The sequence below is a fragment of the Ictidomys tridecemlineatus genome, chromosome 5 (genome assembly GCF_052094955.1).
Source record: "Ictidomys tridecemlineatus isolate mIctTri1 chromosome 5, mIctTri1.hap1, whole genome shotgun sequence".
Lineage (NCBI taxonomy): Eukaryota > Metazoa > Chordata > Mammalia > Rodentia > Sciuridae > Ictidomys > Ictidomys tridecemlineatus.
This window is the reverse complement of record NC_135481.1, coordinates 4624373-4649399: the sequence shown is the minus strand read 5'-3', so window position 1 is coordinate 4649399 and position 25027 is coordinate 4624373. Positions and strand designations below refer to the sequence as shown.

General features: G+C 40.1%; 1 protein-coding gene across 2 annotated transcripts in view; it reads left to right on the top strand.

Annotated features, from left to right (window-relative positions):
* Oca2 (OCA2 melanosomal transmembrane protein) overlaps positions 1-25027 on the top strand; it is a 338081-nt gene that overhangs the window by 231694 nt on the left and 81360 nt on the right. For both annotated transcript variants that reach the window (XM_005316964.4, XM_078049109.1), the window contains exons 22-23: positions 7766-7859; positions 13624-13717. In XM_005316964.4, the coding sequence (XP_005317021.2) occupies positions 7766-7859; positions 13624-13717 (188 nt within the window). The remainder of the gene's footprint in view (positions 1-7765; positions 7860-13623; positions 13718-25027) is intronic.

Below are 25027 nucleotides of genomic sequence, written 5' to 3'. Positions count from 1 at the left end.
ATATTGGATCTCAGACCATCCTGGTAACAAAAGGTTATAGAAGTGTAGTAACAAAACTCCATGGTATTGGCATGGCATAAAAAAAGACATGAAGACCGAAAGAGTAGAATAAAAGACACAGAGACAAATCCATATTGGTATAGTCATTAAATCCTTGACAAAGCTACCAAAATCATACACTGGAGAAAAGATAGCCTTTTAAATAAATGGTACTAGTGAAACTGGATACCCATATGTAGAAGAATAAAACTGTATCTTTATCTCTCACCATTATGGTTGGAACATGAGGTCTTCCCCCAAAAGCTCCTGTGTTCATGTAGCAGGTGAAATCATTGGATTAGGAGAGTTGTGACCTAATTTGTGGATTAACCCATCTGTTAATAATTAATAATTTGAATGGACTAACTGGGTGGTAACTCTAGGCAGATAGGGGGTGATGGAAACAGTGGGTCACTGGGGGTGTGCCTTTGGGGTTTATATTTTGTCCCTAGTACCTCACACACACTCTCTCTCTCTGCATCTGCCTGCCATGAGGTGACAGCATTCTTCCTCCATGCCCTTCTTTCATGATGCTCTGCCTCATCTCAGACCCAGAGCAATGGACTTGGCTGATTGTGGACTGATCCTTTGAAATTATGAGCTCAAAATAAACTTTTTCTCCTCTAAGTTGTTCTGATCAGGTGTTTTGATCCCAGCAATGAAAACCTAACTATCACTTTCACCACGCACAAAAATTAACGCAATGTGGATCAAATACCTAGGAATTAGACCAGAAATACTACAACTGCTAGAAGAAAACATAGGGTCAACACTCCAACATATTGATTCAGGGACTCCCAAATCTCAAGAAATAAAATAAAGAATCAATAAATGAAATGGCACTAAAAAAAAAAAAACCTTCTACACAACAAAGATAACATGTAAGAGTGTAAAAGGAGCCTACAGAATGGGAAAAAATCTTTGCCAATTACTCTTCCACCAGGGGATTAATATCCAGATACATAAAGAACTCAAAAACTAAAAACCCCAAACACAAATATTAATATATGTGATGGAGTTTTACTCAGCCATGTAAAAGAATAAAATTAAGATATTTACTAGTAAAATGGATGGAACTTGAGAGAGTATCATGCTGAGTGAAATATTGCAGACTCAGAAAGTCAAAGACTGAATATTTTCACTCCTTTGCGAAAGCAAGAGAGAGATTTATAAAAAGCAGGACAAAGAGAGAATAAAATGAAAATAAAAAGAATAGTAGAGAAAGGGGATAGAGGGGTGAGGCAGAGAGGTGAGTAAGGGGAGCACTACAGAATGAAATCGACCAACTTATGCTGTATGCATATATGAACACATCACAATGCATTTCACTTTTATGTATATTTATAATGTACCAATTAAAAAATAAAGATAAGACCAGTAAAGTAGAGGAAGGGGATCAGCAGAGTTTTATAATACAAGCGGTTGTTGTGTAATTATATCTTGTCTAGGTTTTTCCATTGCTTTTGTAATCAATCTTTCTGATGAAGCAGATCATTTTATAAACTGATCATTTTTGCACTGTGTGCTTCATGATCATATTAGACACTGAAGTTCATTACCAATGTAACTTCTCAGTCACTGGTTTCTATTACATTGTGTAAGGTCTTCATCTCTGCTCAGAGATTCTGCTCACTTTATCTTTTTCCAATCTTTTATTTTCAGTCTTTTTTGAAAAATGATTTTTTAAAAAATCTTTTTTTTCCAGTTGCATTTTTTAAAGCAGTAGGCAAAAAGATTTTTAAAATTTCAAGCAGATAATCTTAGCAGGTAATGATTTTATCCCTGATCTTTTAGTGGGGAGTCATTTTATTTTTAATGTACATAGCAGTATCTGCATTTTAATCTGTAACCAAACACTAAGGCTTCACCCCTTGGTGAGTGCAAAGTCAATAAACACACTAGAAGATAAAAGAGCAAAGAGAGGTTTAGTGCTTGTCCAAGTAAGGGGAGCCCTGGGGAAACAAAGCAAGAGAGTCTCTCTTTGTAAAGAAGGCAAGGGGGACATTATTAGGGAAACTTATGCATATTCATATTGGAAAAACTCATCCTTGCAGATTGAGGCGGGCATATTCCTGAGCATGCTCAGTTTGGGATTTTGCTTCTTCTTACATCACAGTTTCAAAAATGGCCATTGGGAATGCCTCCTGGTCAGAGAACTTAGCATTATAATGAAACTTTGCTAGTTCACTCTAGGTCACCTAGAAGGATGATTTAGGAGGACTTGGGGATTTTGACTGGTTTCTTGTAGATTTCCCTGGAGGACTTTATCTGAAGCAAAAGAACAACTTGAAGGGATGGCAATAGTCATTGGAAAGGACAGCAGCCTCCTTCCTTGCAAGCACAGATGCTTGTCTCTAAAAATTCCTGCAAAGCTGCAGCTAACAAATAAACAAAAACTCTTTTAGTTAGTTTAAGAATAAAAGGAATTTTTCTAGGGATGGTAAACGGTTCTTGGAATTTCTGAGAATATCTCAAGGACATGATGGGAGTGTGTGTGGGGGGGCTGACTCAGGAAGCCTCTGGATCCTTCTGGCTTGAGAGTGTGGGCTTACTGTCCCCAGTGAATGTGGGACCTCTGTCACCTTGCCCTGATGTGTCTTGCTTGTCATACCCCCTCCTTCAAATTCTCTAAACCAGCCTCTTGAGCAGGTGTTCCTGATTGCAGGAGCCCATATTCCAAGCTGCAAGGGAAGCAGGGAACATGAGTTTTCCATTTCTGCCTGGGGAGTTCTTCAAACCTAGGAGAGGCTTCAAATCTTCCTTCTATGCTTACTTCAGTGCTTTCTCCTCAATGTAGAGCCTCAGTTTCCTTTGGGGTCCCATAGTACTCTGCACATAGCCACGAAGTTATTCACTAAGATTATTGTCAAGAGATTCTGCAACTCTCTGGGAACTCTATCAATTCATGTCTGTATGGTCATTCACTAGCACCATGCCTAGCATAAAGAAGATATTTAGAAAGTGTTTGCAAATGGATTAAAAAATGAATTAACTAAAGTAGGTTAATTTTTTCTAAAGTAACTCTTTGTTCCTCCCCACCCCTCCCCACCAGCCTATCCTCCTCTGGCCACTCTGTTATTGAGGTAGTTGTCACCCTATCGCTTCACTCAGTGTCACAGACACCATCTCTGCCTGTCCTTCCTGCCAGGCCTCCTGATCATTGACATGGAATCACTCTCTTTACCATGCATGGTGCTAAGATCTCTTGTGCCTTGGTTTATGTGGTTCTTTTCTACTGGTCACAGCTCTCCCTCTCAACTCTTTCCTTCCCTTGCCTGGAGTCAGTCTCACTACGCATAACCCTCTGTGTTCCTCCAGTGGGAGGTGGTGGTCCTGGTTCCAGATCCACCTTCCCCATGGAAGCCACTGGGTAGGACAATCACCCAGGTGCAGCTGGGTGCATGCATCTACTCATCAGCTGCTGGGTGCACTGGTTTGTGATGGGCACTTGGAAAGAGCTGGGAATAGAATGGGTGTTTTGGGACCATGAGCTTTGGAGACAGGCCATTGTCTGCAAGTGCTCTCTTCCCCTGGGCCACCTGCAATTAATGTGAGTCTGTGTCCCTGGGGTTCCAACTTTTCATTATCTTCCCATCTTGTGGATGCAGGGAGTCCTGCCCATGCCCCCATTCATGTGGGGCAACAGATACAGTGATATGAATGGGAGATGACTTAGGTTTTCTGCCTATCGAGGGTCCCCTCTGACCAGGAGGATCTTCACTCTGTGTGGTTGTAGAGTCTTCTGACTCAGGACATGATGTGAGGGTACATGGGCAACAAGAGTCTGGCTCATACCTGAGACCTTAGCAATCATGCATGTCCCCCACTTCCTTCTGCCCGAAAAATGCAGTGCCTCATCCTCACCATTGAAACCTTCGTGATCTGGCCTGGCACACCTGGTGCTCCGGCATCTGAGGTTATGCTCTAGGACGTGTGATTTCTTGGACTGTCCATATGGTCAGCTCCAACCAAACATCTCTTGGAGTTCTGATTTTCTCTGCAACACTTTGGAGGCCCACTCAGGGTTCATCTGAGGAATGAACAAGGAGACCAAAGAATACACTGTGAAAATCCAGTGGTAGAGACCAATTCACCTGTCATCAGACACACAGCTCAGTGATTCAGCCTCCTGACCCACAGAGATGCCTGTATTCTAGCCCCGTCTCGGTCAGCTGTGCCAAAACAGCCCTGACCAAGGTAATTTGCCAGGTCAAGAGACACTTGTCCATGGAGATTTCAACATGTATGAAAATGACACAGGGTCATAGAGCTGGCAGACGAAGTAGCCATTTCCAGTGACTTAAATGCTGGCAAATGTGGGGTTGAGGGAGAGCTGGTGAGAGTTGGGGGCTACCGTTGATGAGGAGTGCAGCATCTGCTTGGAAGGGATCTTTCATGAGGAAGGTGTGTTCATGTTATTTTGTTATTTCGGGAGTGTGAGTTTAAAGAGACAACATGAAGCCTTTTCTTCTTTGGTGTGGTATCTCCAAAATGTGACTTTTAGTTTGGAGTTTTTCTTCTAAATCCATGTTGTCAGCTTTGTTCTGAGAGCTGCAGTTGGAACCTCAGTTCACGTTCATTTGTGATATTTCTTTTCTTCCCGTGGACGGGAAGAACGCCAAATGATTTGAGTAATCCAAAGACAATTCATAACTGGTAGGATCCCACCAGGGGATTTTTGCTTATCTCACCATGTCCAGAGAAGAAAGAAACAGATTGCAGTTGGGTTTATCTCTCTAAATCAGCTAGACAGGGCTGCAGTGAATCAGAACAAAGCCATGTCATCAGTGGTGGTGGTGGTGGTGGGGAGGGAGGGGCAGGGCCTTTGTGGATTAGATTGACTCTGTTGGGTTTTCCTTATATCTCTGTCCTAGGCTCTTCATTTTGTTTTTATTTTGCTTATCTTTAATGGTGACAAATAAAACAGCAGTATTAAATCCATTTAATTTTGATATTTCATCAATATTTAATATCATCGGAGCAGACACAGATATTCTGAAGCCGGCAGCTTGGAGCCCCTCTGGCCCTTCCCTTGTGCCACTGTTAATCTTTCTCTTGCTTGGGACAGGCAGAAGGCCCAAGGGGCTAAGCTGATGGGAGGCGTTGGGGTCTGGGGCAGTTGCTCTCCATTGATTGATATGGAAACATTTCAGTATTTTATCACCTATTTCTATATAGGGAAATTCCTGTCCCATCCACCTACTTCTCCTTTCTTCTCCTGTCTTCAGTTGAGAAGGGAGCTGTGGGAATCTGAACCCAGACCTGCATTTGTGGTCAGCATTCCTGGTTTTCTGCTACATTGCCCTATAGACTGTGCTGAAAACCTGAAATACCTTGCTAATGACTGAGGATTCTCTGACAGTTTTTCTCCATTGATGCCTGATCTTTTCAACCTCATTGACTTGAACAGGAAGGAGTCTCAGGCAATTTTCAAGTTAAAATGTTATTATTCTTGTCCTGGATGTTGAATACAAAAAATGGTAATTTATGCACATAATCTTGTGGGTTTTCCTTAACTGACTTCTTAGATACTCATGGTTCTCTGTGCTGTCATTCAACCTCTATGTGGAAGTCAGGTTCTCAAGGCTGCCTTGTTCTTAGGCATCTTTTCCCCCCAGGTTTCTTTGCAGGCCCCACAAGGAGATATTAGGGCAGCTGTAGTTGCTGGCTGTGACACCTGATATGGGAACAACCACTCTTTCACAGGTGATAAGAGTCAGAAGCATTTCACTTTAGCTTTTACCTTTTGCTTTTTACTTGATTTTTTTTTTGTTTTAACTCATTGTTTTCAGGAACAAAATAATACAGAGGGCTGAACCAGGCTCAGTGGACAGCATTAGGTTAATAATGTGAACGTTTGTAGGAATTCACAGCTCAGGCTCTGCAGAGGGTCCATCTGAGCAGGAATCCCAACTCTGCCATTGTGTGAGCTACCAAAGTGCTAAGAGCTGGAGAAGCAGAAATGTGAGTGGCATAGAGATTGTTTCCTCCATCAGCTTGGTACTGACACAGGTCCTGATTAGCTGTGTAGGTTGCAATTCTTTCCCAAGCAGTGGATGCACAGGAGACTCCCTCTGGTGGGGGAGAGCAGTCCTGGAAGGGTACTGCAGTGCCCAGGGGTGAGGACCCTTCACTTTTTATGACCCAACTGACCAGGCTGCCATATTGCCATCTCCTAGCTCCATGGCACCTCTCTGTAGCACATTTAGGAGACTAACAGTCTAAGAGAAGAGTAATCACTGTGTGTCCTGAAGGCTCAGGACAACAAACCATCAATTAAAAGAACATTCAGGGAGACTTAAGCACAGCACATTTTGGAACACAGATTTCTACAGAAATTTCACAGCCACTACATTTTCTTGGATATAATAATGTGAAATTCACCTCTGCAAGAAAGGTGCACCTGATGTTGGCATGACTTACTAGAGAATGGTGGTTCCTAGTTATAGAATTGTTATGCCAGATTCGTAGGACCCCAGTAGACCTCCAGGAGCCGAATCCGATGCAATCACACAAGAGTCTTTATTGTAAGCTCAAGCCTGCACTCACAACTGTTTCCGATGCAGCGGTCCCAGGGGGTGAGTCCTGGTCCTTTGTTCAGTGAGATTTTATAGGTTTTTGGGGGGATACTCTATGCATCACAACATCACACAACAAATAATTCCACACCGCGGGAAAGTCAAACAATAACTCTTAACATTGATTAGCACATTCAGTGGACGGGAACAAGTTGGGCAGGGGTGATAGGTCAGTACAAGAGGGGGATTCCTTTGAACTGATTGGTTTAGGCCACGACGGGTGTACGCGCTAAACTACATGGTTTCCCAACATGTTATCAACCACCATAAACTACTTGGGGGTCATCTGGAATTCCAGTATTTTCCCTGTCTCATGCTGATTGGAGGTTGCTAGGGGGGTTGCTATGGGTCCTCACCTAGCCTAACTGAGTCAGGGACACCTGGTGCCTCAGACCTCTCCTGTTATTTACAGACAAACAACTCAGCGGGTGGGTATGTGCTTAGGAGTGTTCTGTGGGTTTTTCCAAGGTCAAAGGTTATGCTTCCTTCCTTAGGACAGGCTTTGCTCTGAGGTATAGACTGGTTTCTCAAAAATGGAGTCACATTAGTTTTTCAGAATCTATACCTGTTGTCCTATAATGAACGTCAGTGGGGTTGAGATGACTGGCAGTGAACAGTGTTGAGAAGCAGGTTACCCCTGGTTTACCAGTGTGCAATTTGGAAGCAGAGAATTGTTCTGGCTTGGTCACTTGTGAGATTTGTGTTCTTGTACTTGTCAGTGCCTCAGTTTCCTTATCTGTCAATTGATAAAAGACACACCTGAAGAATGTTTGAGAATTAACTAAAATGATGCATGTGTAAAGGAAGCATGAGATTTGTAGGGTTTCACACATGGTAGTGGGTTTGTAACATTTCCAGACAGGCTGTGTTAGAAGCTACGTGACTTTCTTCTATTTAAGACCCACAGCAGCATCAGAGGGACACGCTACAACAAGGAGAGCCAGTTTTTCCATGTGGCTGGATTCAAGCATAAAGAGATGGGTCTCCACGCAAGTTTTTGTGGATTTCAAAGTTGACTTTCTTTTCCCTCCATGCATCTCTATGCTTCCTACAGCCTTATTGTTGTAGAAGCACCTAGATATTCTTGAAGTTTGTCGCAATGTACAGCTCTTGTGAGCTTCTGTGAGACGTGGTGTTTTCCTCCACAGATTCCCGTGCTCCTGAACCTGAGCCAAGACCCTGAGGTCAGCCTGCCTGCGCCACCACTCCTGTACGCCCTGGCCTTCGGGGCCTGCCTGGGAGGTAAGGAGTGCTGACTGCCCCCGGAGAGCATGCCCACACTGTTGTCATGGCCAAAGCATGAGCATCAGATAGAAAGTAAAGTAAGGAGAGCCCTCGAAGATTTCCTGAGGGGAAACACATCGTCTCCTTTGGAATGATTCCAGAGCTACTCAGTTCCTCTGTGAAGCCTGTCACTTCTCACTCTCTGAGAACTGCCTCTGACATCCCACACCTATGGCCTGAGGATGATTGTGACTGATGTCTGAAAGCTAATGTGCAACCCTACTGTGCCACTTGGGAAGTCTGGCTTATGAATCGGAAGCCCTCCTCAGTGGCACTTTTCTCTTTTTCTTTCCCTTCCCCTTCCTTTTTTTCTTCCTTAAGCAGCAGGGGTGACAGCGGCCAATGAATGAGCCCTGAGAAATAGAGACTCCAACCTAATAGTAGGAAAAAAAGATGGAAGGTTTATTTTGGCGGGGGTGATAGGGTTGTAGTTTAGAGAAATTGCAGAGTAAACTAGAGTGTTGAATGAAACTGACTTTGGGGACAAAACATGAAGTCTTTGGAAACATGTGTTTGCCTCCAAAGGATCTGGACCCTTCTCACCTTTAGGAAGCTTAATCAACTTTGGGGAAACAGGAGAATTGTGGAAATCTTAGTTAAACACACCAGATATATTTAAAGTATTTTATTCTTACATCCAGGCATGGTTATATAATCCTGCCTTCTTTGTTGATTGATCTCTATTAAATCAATAACTTTCTTTTTAGTTTATCTCCTTATTTGTGAAGGGGGATTAATGCCATGTAGTAAAGTTTCTATAATTTCAAAAGACAGCTAATTCCTCTAATTCAGTGGTTCAGGACTGAACTTCTCACAAGAGTGCAAAACTGATAAACTTGCTCACAACTAAGAAACAGCTCCAGGAACTTCATTCACAGCTACACCTAACACTGGCAACAGAAGCAGAATCCAAGGACACCTGGAGGTACATCCCCCATGTGGGATTTTGTTCATTCAGACTTACTGAGTATTGGCTGTAATAGCCTGAAATTGTTCCAGGCAATTAATTCTTCTCTGATCTTGAATGGGGAAAAGAGTCACCTTATAGCAGATTGCTACATCCTATCCTAGTAGATGCCTCAAGTCCTCAAGGGGTGCCCAAGAGAGACGGGAGGAAAAGTCAAAGAAGGTGCTCCAAATAGGGAGGTTCTAGCAGGGTCTTAAAGGGTGAGAGGTCTCCTGCACTGGTTCTGATTTCCCTAAAATCTGTAGGGTGCCTACAGAGGGGAGCCTAAGGAAGAGAGCTTAACATGAATCATATATAAGATGATAACCTCAAATAGTATCACATACTTATAAGCTCACTTGAGAAATAGGGATACAACAGTAGGGAAAAAATATAGGTTATAAATCTTGGGATCTTTTTAACCTAGCAGCTCTTGTTACTAAAAGGCACTTGCTTCTGGCATAGCAGATGATCCATTGTTCTGGCTATTAATGTTATACTTTGATGAGGGATCTCTCTCTCATTGCCTCAGGGTTTGGCATTTAAAAATACTGTAGTAGCTGGGGGTGATGAATGCTTGCAATCCCAGTAACTCAAGAGGCTGATATAGGAGTATTGAAAGTTTGAGGCCAGCCTCTGCAACTTAGCAAAACCCTGTCTCAAAATAAAAAATAAAAAGAGCTCAGTTGCTCAGTTGTAGAACATACCTGGGTTATACCCCCACTACCAAAAAAAAAAAATACTGTGATAAAGTCTACATAACATAAAATTGACCATCTTAGTCATTTTTAAATGTGCAGTTCAGTGGCATCAGATATGGTCACATTGTACCTAACTCACATTGTAATTCACATTGTGTATCTTCCTATTGTAATTCACATTGTGTCAAAACCATCATCCATCGCTAGAGTGCTTGCTTTTCATCATCCCCAATTGAAATTCCATAACTATGAAACAGCAACTTGCCATTCTTTCAGTATTTGGCATTTTGGAGGGGGGCCAGGGGCAGGTAATCGGGATTGAATTCAGGGGTAGTTGACCACTGAGCCACATCCCCAGCCCTATTTTATTTAGAAACAGGGTCTCACGGAGTTGCTTAGCACCTCATTTTTTTTTTTTTTTTTTTGCTGAGGCTGCTTTGAACTTGCAATCTTCTTGCCTCAGCCCCCTGAGCTGCTGGGATTACAGGTGTGCACCACCACACCCAGCCTGAAGAACACTTTAAATAGAGGTTTTCAGTTGACATTAGGATTATCAGTTACTGTATAAATTAGGAGACATTCACTAGATAGTTTGAAAGAAAAACTTCTTTACTGGTATGACTCCAATACTTTTTGGTTACTCTTTTTTTTATTAAGTTAAGAACAACTTAAAAAGTCTTTAAAAAAAATCTTAATGCAAAGTTCCTGGAAAGCGGAGGCTGAGGCAATTTTGCACATTAAGTCTTGCTCAGTCGCTGCAATCCTAGGGCAGAAACTCTGAGCAGAGGAAGTGACATGAACTCAAAGAACAAGGGAAAAGAAGAATGCTTCTGTGCGTGGCTATTGAGAGATTGGGGACAATTAAAGCAGCATGTGGCTGTATTCAAACCTGTTGCTTTCTTTGGGTCATGTATCTTGAAGGACAGGTGGCTCTTTAACTTGCCAAAGGGAATGCCAGTACATAGAGTTCCTTTTCATGTTTTCTGTCAAGTGGAAAATTACTACTGGTATGGGAGCATGGCTTACTTAATCCAACTTGCACTGGCTGACACAGGAAGTTAGGCCGGAGAGTCTTTGTATGAAACGTTCATCAAAAACAGGGCAGGGAATGGAATAATTTTCAAAATGGTTCTCATTCTCTCTATAGATCCATTGATCACATGTCCGTGTAGGATAACCCAGAAATGCCAAGAAATATAGCAGGTGCTCATGCACACTTCATTCCCCATCTACTTCTATGTAAATGGAACTGGGGTAGAGGCTTGAGCTGTGTAGTGACACCAAGGATCACTTTCTCCTTGCTACATGGAACCTATGTCATTTGTAGTGCCATGAAAAACCCTGCTAGTATTTTACAAGATACAGGCAGTCCCTTACTTACAAATGATCTGACTTAACAATTTTTTGACTTTGCAGTGGTGTGAAAGTGATATAAATTCAATAGAAACCATTCTACAAATTATGAGTTTTACTACTTTCCTGAGCTAGCACTCTGCAGCAAGACCCCCACCTCATCCCGCCCTCTCTCAATGCTGGGCAGTGGCAGTGTGCTGTAGCTTCCAGTCAGCCACATGATCACAAGGGGAAACAACGGATCCTCTGCAGTGAGTGTGGTGTTGCTAAGCTAGGGTGTTTGCTAGGTGAGGGGTATTCAAAACATTTTTTACTTAAAACATTTTCAATTTATAATAGGTCTGTTGGGATTGTAAGTTGGGAAGCATTTGTACTGCAACAACCACTGTACCACTGTACTGCATTTGAATAGTACACTTGCAATCTTAAGTGACTCCACAATTACTCCATGAGATGTCTGGAGATGGACGTGGTTCTGTCCTCATCTCCCACAGGTGAAGTTGGCTCCTTTACATTTCTCCTGCCCATGACAGGAAGAATAGGCCGATGGCTCCTTCTCTGATAGGTAGCTGACATGGAAGTGGGTAGGAATGGCCATTTGCAATCAAGGAAGCTTGAGGGGGTATTTGGGGGGTAGAGGAGGCTTCTGATGATTTCCCTATTCCTGAGAACAAACTTGCTTCTTCCTTTGGACATTGTCATTTGGCAGAGATGCCTGGAGTCGTCTCCAGTCCGATGTGGGACCAGCTCTGTGCATGTTGGTGGGTGGTGGAACACACAGACAAACAGAACAAATCCTGTCGGAGCCCTGCAGAAACACCTTTGGGCTTGCTCCTTCTCTGACTGCCCGTCACATGAGAGGGAGACAGAGACTTTCTCTATTGCTGTCATCATCTTGTTTTGCATCATTATATCCAAAAACTTCTTAATAGAACAGAAATGATCTGTGGTTTGCAAAAGTTACAGTGCCTAGAAGATTGGAGACTGTGAGCTATTCTGGATCCTTATCTAGCAATTCTTTCTGCTGTACCAGCAAATATAATGCACCACTGGGGGGCTGACCCAACTCCCTCCCCACCTTCTTCTCTGTAGCTCCCTAGGCCATGCCCACTTTGGTTGTCTCATTTTACTGACTATTAAGTCAGAAGGAAAGGCTATTTAGGAGCTTTTTGAAATGCTTTTGCCTCCCTCATACAAACAGGTGGGTGCCCATTCTCTTCCACATCATCCTGCTTCAGATGTGGCCATGAAACTATCTCGTGATAAAAAGAGATGCTCAGAGAATTAAAGAGACCTGCCTCTGACATGAGACATTGAATAGAGGCTCACCAGCCCTTCACCTCCAAGTTTCTCATTCCATGAGAGATTATGCTACTGTTAGTCAGGTTTCCTGCTTCCCGTAATTGAAAATATCCTTAAAACAAACAGGGTTAATGAGACTTAATAAGATAATGTTTTACATCCCAAGTCAGGAGGTCAACTGACTTCTTACAAAGGGATGGCTCAAAAGGCAAGGACCTAGTTGGGGTGGGGGGAGGTCAGGTTATGAGGACGTTTCTGGTTTAGGGAGACTTTGAGGGGAGAGCAATCTCTATGGTGTCATCCACACCACATTCCCAGGAAGCTGGGCGGAAACCCAATGTATAGAGCCTGCACAATCAACTACATGACATGATCCTGTACCATCCCTGCTCATTTCTGTGTCATCTCCCTCCCCAAGGCAAAAGTAGGAACCCTGCCTCATTTCTTCATGGGGACATGGGTCCTCCTTCTTCTTTCTGTTTGCAGAAGGTCATTCCCTTGGGCTGATAATGCTGTGGGTAGTTACAGAGCAGTGTCTCACAGTGCACCAGTCCTCCACAGAAAGAGCCTGTTCTTCAAATGTTTAGGCACAGATGTTGGCATTCAGCTACATTGGCTGTATCTGGGTCATGTAACCATTCCTGTTAATTGAGTGCCACAGTTCAAGGTAAAGAAGAGGCCCATCGGCTTGACCATGCAGATTCACCCTTCCCCGAATCAATCATTGTGAGTGTGTGAAGGGAAGGGGGAGATCTGATGATCTGATTGGCTGGTCTTGGCTCTGTCCCTTACCCAGGCCTGAGCACTGGCTTGTGTTCATGTGTGTACAGTGTGTCTCTCCTCACCTTGTGCACTGTCAAAAAAGGCTTACCTGAGAAGGTATTTCATGTGAAGGAGATGCCCTTTGGTGAACAGTGCCAAACTCCATTGTTTCACCTGGTTGTTCTCATCCATTCTTTCATTCACTGAAAGAGTTTCCTGGCAGGTGTCTGGGCCTGGAGCCCAAGGAAGGCAGTTTTTGTCTGAGATTTCATTCCATTGTCTCAGAGGACATACGTTTTCACCTGTGGTTCTTAGCTCTACTTGCATTTTCCCCTAAAGGATACATACCTTGTGATTGCCCATTCTCCTTAGTATCTCTCTCTCTCTTTCTCTCTCTCTCTCTCTCTCTCTTTTCTATCACAGAGAAGATATAGTCTATCTGAGAGGGAATCATGGTATTTATAAGCAGAGAACTTATTTTCTGGTTGCAAGTGTGTGTCTAGATATTTATTTACAAAGCAATCACTTTGATCGTGCCTGTAAAGTAATCATCAAATCAAAGCCTCTGAAATGGTCCAAATATTACAGAACAAAAGAGCAGAAACCTACCACCAAGATAAATTGGGATTTTATTCTATTTAAAAACTTTTGATTCCAGGTAATGGGACACTGATTGGAGCATCTGCAAATGTCGTTTGTGCAGGAATTGCAGAGCAACATGGATATGGATTCTCTTTCATGGAATTTTTCAGGTACTTTAAAAAACTCATTTAAAATTTCTGTTTAACTACCTAGTTTGAGACTTACTGGATTTTTTTAACACAATAATGCATTCTGCTACACACGGGGGATAAATATACATTTAGCAATTAGAGAGACTCTGGTATAGGTGCGGTTAGCTCAGAAAGAAAAAGGTATTAAAAATTTATTGCTGGAACTAGCTCTGTCACACAGAGGCTGTTATGAATAATTCAGCTTGAACCTGGAGTCAAGAAATGGTGGTGGGCTTGCTGGATATTTCATGTTTGCTGTTCTCTTGAAAATTTCACTGGGGACTGTGCCTTGACTGTCCATTAAGATGGTGCATAACAAGAGTCTGACTTCCTCCCACCAGAGTGCATAGAAGAAAGTTCCTGTTAGCAGGGATTATAATATCCCTGTTATCAGGGATTATATTGCAGACTGGGGCTTGGATCACCATGCTGAAGGTATTCTGGAAGCAGACATTCCACATGTGGGCATGTCTCAGGAGGAGCACACAGAGGCAAAATCTAGAAGAGGGGAGTGGAGCTAGTCTCTGTGAAGGAGAACTTGCTCCAACGTGTGCTTTTTTCTACTCTTGGGGATTAGTTCCCTGCACACCTGTGTTTACCTGGCACAACTGCACCTTGCAAGCTGGTGAGAGAACAGAATAGTCCTATAAAATGGTGCTATCAAAAATTAACTTCATTCCCTTGGAGTTGAGTCATATTTCCATGGAAGTTTTTCAACTACAAACTCAGTTGGGTATATGCACAGTAATGGGTTTCAGAACCAACCTTCAGCTTTGACTGAGTGGCAGAGTAACCCACAGCTTGTGGAGATAGCCCTGCCTGCTCCAGGCACTTGTTCTTCCTCAGGGTGCTGATTGCCTGGGCTTGGGCTTGGGCAAGAACCCTGGCCGTGATATCCAAGCAAGGACTAAGAAGAGTGATCTTGTCCATTTTTAGTTGTTATAACTAAATATAACAAAATAGCTATATCTGGCTATAGGGTTTTTTTTTTAAGTTTACAGTTCTGGAGGCTGGGAAATCCAAGAGCATGATTCTGGCATCTGTTTGGCATCTGGTGAGGGCTTTCTTGTTGCATTATAACATGGTAGAAAGCTTCATGGGGTATGGCAGAGCAAGTGTGCCACAGACAACTTGCTTATATAACAAATCTACTCCCTCACTAACCAATTAATTCAGATATTAATCCATGAATTATTTAATAAATTTATAAGGGTAGAGCCCTCAGGACCCAGCCACCTCGTAATGTTCCCACCTCTCGGTACCATTAACATGTGAATTTGGAAATTAAGTTTCCAACAGATGAAATTTTATTTTTAATATTTAGTTTTTAGGTGTAGTTGGATGCAATACCTTTATTTTATTTATTTATTTTATGTGATGCTGAGGATCGAACCTAGGGCCTTGTACGTGCTAGGGAAGCACTCCACTACTCAGCCACAACCCCCAGCCCCATCCAACAGATGAAATTTGAGGGACACAGTCATACAACACAGCAACTGCTCTGTATGTAGAGAAAGCTGCCAATTTGGGGCAGATTTACTATATCGGCTACTAGCAATACTTGTCAATTTTGCTGAGATATTAATTTGAATGATACTCCTTGGATGTAGGAGAAGTTGCTGGGCAACACATACTGAATGTGTTTCCCTGCAGGATTCTGGGCACATTGCTGACCCTGCTGTTTAGGGACAAGGTGCCAAATTTAATGATTGACCAACTTATTCCTGCTTAGACTCTCATCTGCCTCTGCTGAGAGTAAAAGGAATGATCCTGTCACTTAAGAATTTTCTTGTGAGGTCAGCATTCAGCAGGATGGCCCCCCTCACACTGCCATCTTCTCATCTTTGCTCCTGAGCCAGTGAGGGTCTAGACTCAGAGCACAGCCAAGAAGGGGATTCAAAGATGAGTCAAGAAGGGAACTTGAAGACGGGCTGCAGGGGAGACACAGACTTGTTCTGACAAACCAGCAGTCCCTCATTTGGGCCCGGGTCCTAGTTTCTGCAGAGCTGAAGGGCTTTCACTCAAGTGTGCCTAGTCTCTTTGGTTGGTCAAGCATGTGCTATACTGGCCCCTCTATTTCCTCTCTACTTTCAGAGTGCAGTGAAATCTCAGGGCTATTGTGTGCTAGTGATTGATCTCACAGGGAGGCCTGGTATGATTAATCTTATGAAACAGAAAAAGAGAGTTTTTAGGATAATTATATACCCACTCTGATCTTCCCCTAGCATCAATTTGGAATATTCACTAGGACATCTGACTAAGGAAAGAGGTTGGTTTCACACCACTCAGGACATGTGAAGTGTATGGAGATGGTACATGTGTACAATGAATTCTTCTTTTACATATTTTTCACATAAAAAAATTGATGAGCTATGTGCATAGTACATGAGTATACATGTGTATATTATATTGAAATACTGTGATGACTTTTAGGAACTTGGTGGTCTCAGAAAGCTTGGGCAGGGCTGCTAGTTGTCTCCTCATAAGCTCATTAGCTCCTGGAATTATAAATTATGCCTATTTTTTTGGGGAAAAAATGCCCTTTGGTTAGTAGTCAAGGGCCATGCTTTATTTTGGTCTGATTATAGTTGTTCTTCTAGCTGCCATCCTTCTTGGTAGGTCCCTGCTATGGGAAAACCAGAGCAGTTTTTCCAAGGTGTGGTCATCTAGTTGTTGTAGGGCCCTTGTTTGCATGAAGTACTGAATTTGCAATTGCATATTCACTAACTTGACTTTTATTTACCACACTTAAAATTTTATTTTTATAAAAGGTAGCTTCTTTATGATTCACAGTTCAAAATGTTGACTTTCTGCTTCATTTTAAAAATTACTACTTTTCTGGTTGTATAAATGTTTTTAATGAAAAATATATAAGAATGAAATATAAACATAATCTATAATTTTTCTACCCAGAAATAACCACTGATTACAATTTCTTGGGTTTTCTTACATTTTTCCTGTCTACCATATGATACATGTTTTTTTTTTAAGTTCTAAAATCACATGACATTCTACCTTTTATTCTTCATAATAAATTGTGAGTATTTAACAGGCCATTAATCATTCTTCCAAAATAGGATATATTTATGCATACCACATGTGGATATATCCCTGTTTATTTCTCCTTTGTTGGGCCTTGAGATTGGTTCTTGTTCTTAACATTGATGGGATAATAAATTTTGCTTTATTTCTGATCATTGAAAATAAATTTCCTGATATCCAGTTGCTAGCTAAGTGAATCATGTTTTTAAATATTGACAAACTGGCATCTGGAATGTTGCTATTGCTATTTACAGCACCTCCCTACTGAGACACATTCCTGCCATATTCAACACTCATTGCCCATGTGGCAGACTACAGCAGATTCACATTCTGTTATTATTAATTCTACTGAGGTTAAACTCGTTCTATAAAGGTATAGTATATCTGCATGTCTCATTTTATAAACTTTCTATTCATATTATTTGCTTATGTCTTTCTCTTGGGAGAATTGAATTTCTCCTGTTCTTTTTTTAAAGTTGTCTTTGCATATCAAGGAATCAGTTCTGACTTGTTTTGTGACTAATTTTTAAGCTTATTTTGGTCTTTTAAATTTTACAAGGGGCTTTTAATGATTGACCTACTTATTTCTGTTTAGATTCTCATCTGCCTCTGCTGAGAATAAAAGGGATGATCTTCTCAGAATAAAGTTTATCTGTTTGACTATAGAAAATTCTCAGAATTTTCTATAGTCAAACAGATAAACTTTATTGTTTTATCTAGACATATTATGGTGTTACTAAAAGTTTTTAATGAAACTTGTTCTTTCAAGATAATCATAGATTGATGTGCAGTTGTAAGAAATAATGCATAGGAATCCCATGTATCCTTTACCAAGTTACTTCCAACTGTAGAATCTTGAAATACTGGAGTCTAACATCACAACCAGGGAATTGAAGCTGATAAGGTCAGAGTGCAGAAGATCCCTTCCCACAAGGACTGTTCTTTTATGAATCACTTTCACTTCCCTCCCACCTCCACCCTCCACCACTGGACTGTTTTCCATTTCTAAAATTTTGTCGTTACAAGAATGTTATATAAGCAGCATTATACAATATGTGGCCTCTTGGATTGGCTCTATGTCACTCAGCATAATTGCCTAGCAGTTATGTATATATGTACACATTTACATAATCCATATATATATACATATGTCTCATATATAAGTAGTTTTTCCTTTTATTGCCTTCTATGATAAGGATATCCACAGTTTGTCTAATAACTGGCCTTTTGGAGAACATCTGAGTTGTTTCCAGATTGGGACAATTATGAATAAAGCTGCTATTGCCTTTTATCACAGCCTCTGGATGGTTTATTCATTCACTCAATAGGTTCTTATACAAAGCAAAAATTTTGAATCTTGTTGAGGCCTAGTATATAATATTTTCCTTTTAATTTTCCGTTTTGAACATCAAAAGCATGATACCATGAGAACTCTTTGCCTAGCTGTAGATACTAAAGATTTTCTTCTAGCTTTTTAAAGTTTTAGTTTAGTTTCACATTTTATATTTAAATGCATACTCCTTCCTTCCTTCCTTCCTTCCTTCCTTCCTTCCTTCCTTCCTTCCTTTCTTTCTTTCTTTTTCTTTCTTTTTTCCTTCTAATTAGATATATATATGAGAGCAGAATGCATTTTGATTCATTGTACATAATTGCAACATAACTTTATTTCTCTGGTTATACACAATGTAGCACTGCACCATATGTGCAATCATGCATATACCAAGGATAATGATATCCATTTCATTTTACCATCTTTCCTGCTCCCATACCCCTGCCCTCTCCTCCCTCACCTTTGCCCAATCACAGTTCCTCCACTTTCCCCATACTCCCTCTCCCCATTATGGATCAGAATTCACTTATAAGAGAGAACATTTGGCTTTTGTTTTTTTTTTTTGGATTGGCTTACTTAGCTTAGCATGACGTTCTCCAGCTGCATCCATTTATCTGCAAATGCCATGATTTTATTCTCTTTTAATGCTGAGTAATTTTCCATTGTGTGTATATACCACAGTTTCTTTATCATTCATCTATTGAAGGGCATTAAGGTTGGTTCCAAATTTTAGTTCAATAGCTGCTATAAACATCGATGTGGCTATATTACTATAGTATGCTGATTTTAAGTCCTTTGGGTATAGATCAAGGAGTGGGATAGGTTGGTCAAATGGCGGTTCCATTCCAAGTTTTCTAAGGACTCTCTATACTGCTTTCCAGAGTGGTTGCACCAATTTGCAGTCCCACCAGTAATGTATGAGTGTGCCTTTCCCCCACATCCTTGTCAACACTTATTGTTTCTGTATTCTTGATGATTGCCATTCTGACTGTGTGAGATGAAATCTTAGAGTAGTTTTGATTTGCATTTCTCTAATTACTAGAGATGTTGAAAATTTTTTCATATATTTGTTGATTAATTGTATATCCTATTCTGAGAAGTATCTGTTCAGCTCCTTAGCCCATATTTTGATTGGGTTGTTTGTTTTTATGGTGTTGAGTTTTTTTTAGTTCTTTATATATTCTGGAATTTAGTGCTCTGACATGCATGGGGAGAAAATTTGTTCCCAAAGTGTAGGCTTTCTCTTCACCTCATTGATTGTTTCTTTTGCTGAGAAGAAGCTGTTTGGTTTGAATACATCCCATTATTGGTTCTTGATTTTATTTCTTGCACTTTAGGAGTTTTGTTAAGGAAGTTGAGATTTAATTTGATGTGATGAAGATTTGAGCCCACTTTTTCCTCAATTAGGAGCAGGGTCTCTGGTCTAATTCCTAGGTTCTTGATCCACTTTGAGTTGAGTTTTGTGCATGGTGAGAGATAGGAGTTTAGTTTCATTTTGCTGCATATGGATTTTTAGTTTTCCCAGCACCATTTGTTGAAGAGACTATCTTTTCTCCAATGTATTTTTTGGCGCCTTTGTCTAGTATGAAATAACTGTATTTATATGAGTTTGTCTCTGTGTCTTCTATTCTGTAGCATGGGTCTACAAGTCTATATTGGTGCCAATATCATGCTGTTTTCGTTATTATAGCTTTGTAGTAGTACAGTTTAAGGTCTGGTATTGTGATGCCTCCTGCTTCATTCTTCTTGCTAAGGTATTGCTTTAGCTATTCTGGGACTCTTATTTTTCCAGATGAATTTCATGGCTGCTTTTTCTATTTCTATAAGGAATGGCATTGGAATCACATTGAATCTGTATAGCGCTTTGGGTAGTTTGGCCATTTGACAACATTAATTCTGCCTATCTAGGAGCATGGGAGATCTTTCCATCTTCTAAGGTCTTGGTCAATTTCTTTCTTTATTGTTCTGTGGTTTTCATTATAGAGTCTTTCACTTCTTTTATTAAGTTGATTCCCAAGTATTTTATTTTTTTGAGGCTATTGTCAATGGGGTAGTTTTCCTATTTTCTCTTTCAGAGGATTTATCACTGATGTATAGAAATGCATTTGATTTATGGGTATTGATTTTACAGCCTGCTCCTTTTCTGAATTCATTTATTGCTTCTAATTTTTCTCTATTTACAATAATGTTGGCCTTGGGTTTAGCCTAGATAGATTGTACAATGTTGATGTGTGTTTCTACTATCTTTAGTTTTTCTAGTGTTTTTAATATGAAAGGATGCTATATCAAATGCTTTCTCTGCATCAATTGATATAATCATATGATTCTTATCATATATTGTGATGAATTATATTTATTGATTTCCATATATTTTATGTGGTGCTGAGGATCAAACCCAGCACCCCGTGCATGCCAGGCGAGCACGCTAGCACTGGAGCCACATCCCCAGCCCAAGTTGGTAGGCTTTTGATAGCGTCTTCTATTTCCTTGCTTAAAATTGATCTTTTTAAATTGTAAATGTACTTTTGATTCAGTTTGGATTGATCATATGCCTCTAGAAATTTGTTGGTGTTTTTGAGGTTTTCTATTTTACTGGAGTGTAAATTTTCAAAATAGTCTTTAATTGTCTTCTGTATTTCAGTAGTGTCTGTCCTGATAGTTCCTTTTTCATCACAAATTTTACTAATTTGAGTACTTTCCCTCCTTCTTTTCATTAGGGTGGTTAAGGTTTTGTCAATTTTATTCCTTTTTTTCATAAAACTAGCTTTTTGTTTTGTCAATTTTAAAAAATTGTTTCTTTTGTTTCAATTGTATTGATTTCTGCCCTGATTTTAATTATGTCTTGTCTTCTACTTCTTTTGGTGTTGGTTTCTTCTTTTTCTAGAGCTTTGAGATGTAATGTCAGGTCATTTACTTGTTGACTTTTTCTTCTTTTAATGAATCAGCTTAATGCAATGATTTTTTCTCTTAGCACTGCCTTCATATCGTCCCAGAGATTTTGATAAGTTGTTTTGGAGTTCTCATTTACCTCTAGGAATTTTTTTTATCTCCTCCTTGATTCTTCTGTTACCCAACATTCAAAAGCATATTATTTAGTCTCCAGCTGTTGGAGTATCTTCTATTTTTATTTTATCACTGATTTGTAATTTCCATTATGGTCAGATACAATGTAGGGTAGTGTGTCTATTTTTTTTTTTTTTGTATTTGCTAAGACTTGCTTTGTGGCATAACATATGGTCTGTTTTGGATTCATGTGCTGCTGAGAAGAAAATGTATTCACTAGTTGATGGATGGAATATTCTATATATGTTTGTTAAGTCTAAATTATTGATTGTTTTATTGAATTCTATAGTTCCTTTGTTTAGTTTTTTTTGGAAGATCTATCCAATAGTGAGAAAGGTATATTAACATCACCTAGTATGACTGTGTTGTGTTCTATTTCATTCTTGTGATTGAGAAAGGTTTGTTGGATATACATGGATGCCCCATTGTTTGGGGCATAGATAATTATGATTGTTATGTCTTGTTGATGTTTGAATCCCTTAAGCAGTATGAAATGTTCTTCTCTATCCCTTTTCACTAGCTTTGGTTTGAAGTCCACTTTATCTGATGTGAGTCTACTTTATCTGCTTGTTTACACGGTCCATGTGAGTGGTATGTTTTTTCCCACCCTTTCACATTTAGTCTCCGGATATGTTTTCCTATGAGAAGAGTATCTTACAGGTAGCATATTGTTGAGTCTTTTTTTTTGTATATCCAATCTGTCAGTCTATGTCTTTTAATTGATGAGTTTAGGCTGTTTACATTCAGGGTTATTATTGAAATATGATTTTTATTCCCAGACATTTGGTTTATTTTTGGTTTTTAACTTAACTTGGTTTCTCCTTTGATTTGCCTTTCCTTTAGTGTAGTTCCTCCCTTTGCTGATTTTCATTGTTGTTTTTCATCTCCCCTTCCTGGAATATTTCACTGAGGAGGCTCTGTAGTGCAGAATTTCTTGCTGTAAATTCTTTAAAACTTTTGTTTAGCATGAAAGTTTTTATTTTATCATCAAATTTAAAGCTTAGTTTTGCTGGCTATAAGATTCTTGGTTGGCATCCATTTTCTTTCAGAGCTTGGTATATGTTGTTCCAGGATCTCCTGGCTTTGAGGGTCTGGGTTGAAAAATCTGCTGAGATCCAAATTGGTTTCCCCTGTATGTGATCTAATTCCTCTCTCTTGTCTTTAAGACTCTATCCTTATTCTGTATGTGAGGCATTTTCATTATAATGTGCCCTGGTGTAGATCTGTTGTAATTTCGTACATTTGGTTTCCTGTAATTCTCTTGTATTTGATTTTTCTATTCATTCTTTTTTTTTTTTTGTCCACCCACCTGTTTTGGTAACAGTACCATGCTGTTTTTGTTACTATTGCACTGTAGTATACTTTGAAATCTGGTATCGCTATGCCACCTGATTCACACTTCCTGCTTAGAGTTGCTTTTGCTATTCTGGGTATTTTATTTTTCCATATGAATTTCATGATTGCTTTATCTATTTCTACAAGAAATGCCATTGGGATTTTTTTTAAGAGAGAGTGAGAGAGGAGAGAGAGAGAGAGAGAGAGAGAGAGAGAGAGAGAGAGAGAGAATTTTTAATATTTATTTTTTAGTTCTCGGTGAACACAACATCTTTGTTGGTATGTGGTGCTGAGGATCGACCCGGGCCGCACACATGCCAGTCGAGCACACTACTGCTTGAGCCACATCCCCAGCCCGCCATTGGGATTTTTTTTTTTTATTGGTAGTTCACAACATTACAAAGCTCTTGACATATCATATTTCATACATTAGATTGAAGTGGGTTATGAACTCCCAATTTTACCCCAAATGCAGATTGCAGAATCACGTCGGTTACACATCTACAATTTTACATAATGCCCAATTAGTATGTTGGGAAATTTTCTGATATTGTTTAATTGAAGAGGTTGTGAATTCCTTTGGTTTGAATCTCTGTGCCCTCCTCTATCCCAATAAATCTTAGAATTGGTCTTTTGTGGTTATCCCATAATTCTCTCATAATTCTTGGATGTTCTGTTCATGGTTTCTTACTATCTTCACTGTGTGGTCAACTTTATTTTCAAAATTTTATATTTTGTCTTCATTATCTTATGTTCTGTCTTCCAAGAGATCTAGTTTGTTGGTGATGCTTTTTCTTGATTTTTTTATTTGGTTTATTGTTTCCTTCATTTCAAGGATTCCTGATTTTCTTTTTTCAGAACCTCTCTTTCTTCAAGTAATCTTTTGCTACTTGTATTTGCTCCCTTATCTCTATTTGGTGTGATCAATGGTTGTCTGTATTTGCTCCCTTATCTCTTTGTTGGAGTGATCAATTTTTGCCTATATTTGCTATTATGTCATTCTTTAATTCACAGATCGTTTTAATTATGTACATTCAGAACTCCTTCTCTGACATTTCATCAACTGCGTTGTCAATGGATTCTATTATTGTAGTATCTTGGTTTTGAGGGGCACTTTATTTCTTTTTTTTCCCCATGTTGTCTATGTGTCTTCCTTTCTTGCAGTGCAGATTTGAGGCATTACAGTTTCTACCGTATAATCTTATAGTGTCCTTACAAGTTACCTGAGCCTCATCTTGATGCTTCCAGTCCCTGGTCAGTGCCTAGATGGATGCTACTGCAACTAAAAGTGGTGGTGGCAATAGCAGAGGTAACTCAAGGTAGCAGTGGGGGTGTCCCAAGATGTATGCAACCACTTTCATTGATGGGGCTGAAGGGTGGGCCTTATAATCACGTTGGGCTGCCTGTTTGGAGATAACAATAACAATTAACTCACATATCTGCTTATAATTGTATTCTATAACTGTGTATATCATATTTTACATACTGTGCTTCTCTGTTCTATATATTTTTTATTTTCTAAAATTTCTTTTTGTAATTAGGAAGGTTCATGTTTTGTTCTGATAATTGCCTTTGTTTTCATGCTTGATCAAATGACTGTAGTCCTCTTTTCTAACTTAATCTTTTACACCTGGTTATTCTGACTCTAAGGATATGGTTTGACTTCTGCTTATTGCTACATGACCATTGATAAGTTTATTTTACTTTTCTCTTCTCTCTACCTACTTGTGGGCTGTATTATTTCTGCTTTCCAAACGCATAACATCTTTCTTCTTCTTCCTCTTCTTCTTCTTCTTCTTCTTCTTCTTCTTCTTCTTCTTCTTCTTCTTCTCCTTCTCCTTCTCCTTCTCCTTCTCCTTCTCCTTCTCCTTCTCCTTCTCCTTCTCCTCCTTCTCCTTCTCCTTCTTCTTCTTCGTCTCCTCCTCCTCCTCCTCCTCCTCCTCCTCCTCCTCCTCCTCCTCCTCCTCCTCCTCCTCCTCCTCCTTCTTCTTCTTCGGCATGGGGGGTTAATCTCAGAGGTGCTTTACCACTGTGCTACATCCCCAACCCTTTAAATTTTTTTTTGTTTAATTTTGAGACAATATCTCACTGAGTTGCTTAGAGCCTCACTAAGTTGCTGAGGATGGCCATGAACTTTCAATTCTCCTATCTCAACCTTCTGAGTTGTCAGGATTACAGGTGTGTGCCACTGCCCCTGGTATAACATCTGTTTGTTACTCTTCTGTTATTGCTTCCTTATTTTGGTCTTAGATCTAGAATTAAGTCTATTGGATGCTCACCATTGGTCTTTTTGTTAAAGTATCCTTGGTTTTTGACAGGTGAAGTTGATCTTTAAGAAAAGTTCCCAAGTACCTGAGATTTTGCAGGTTTCAGTGTTTCATTGGCCTTACATGTAACACAGAGATTGGCTTCATATCCAATAAATCCTTGGCTCATACATACTTGCTTTGAATTTTGTGAAAATGTTGCTGCGTTGTGGCCTCATTCGGGCATGTTTGAGGGAACCCTCGTGGGAGCCT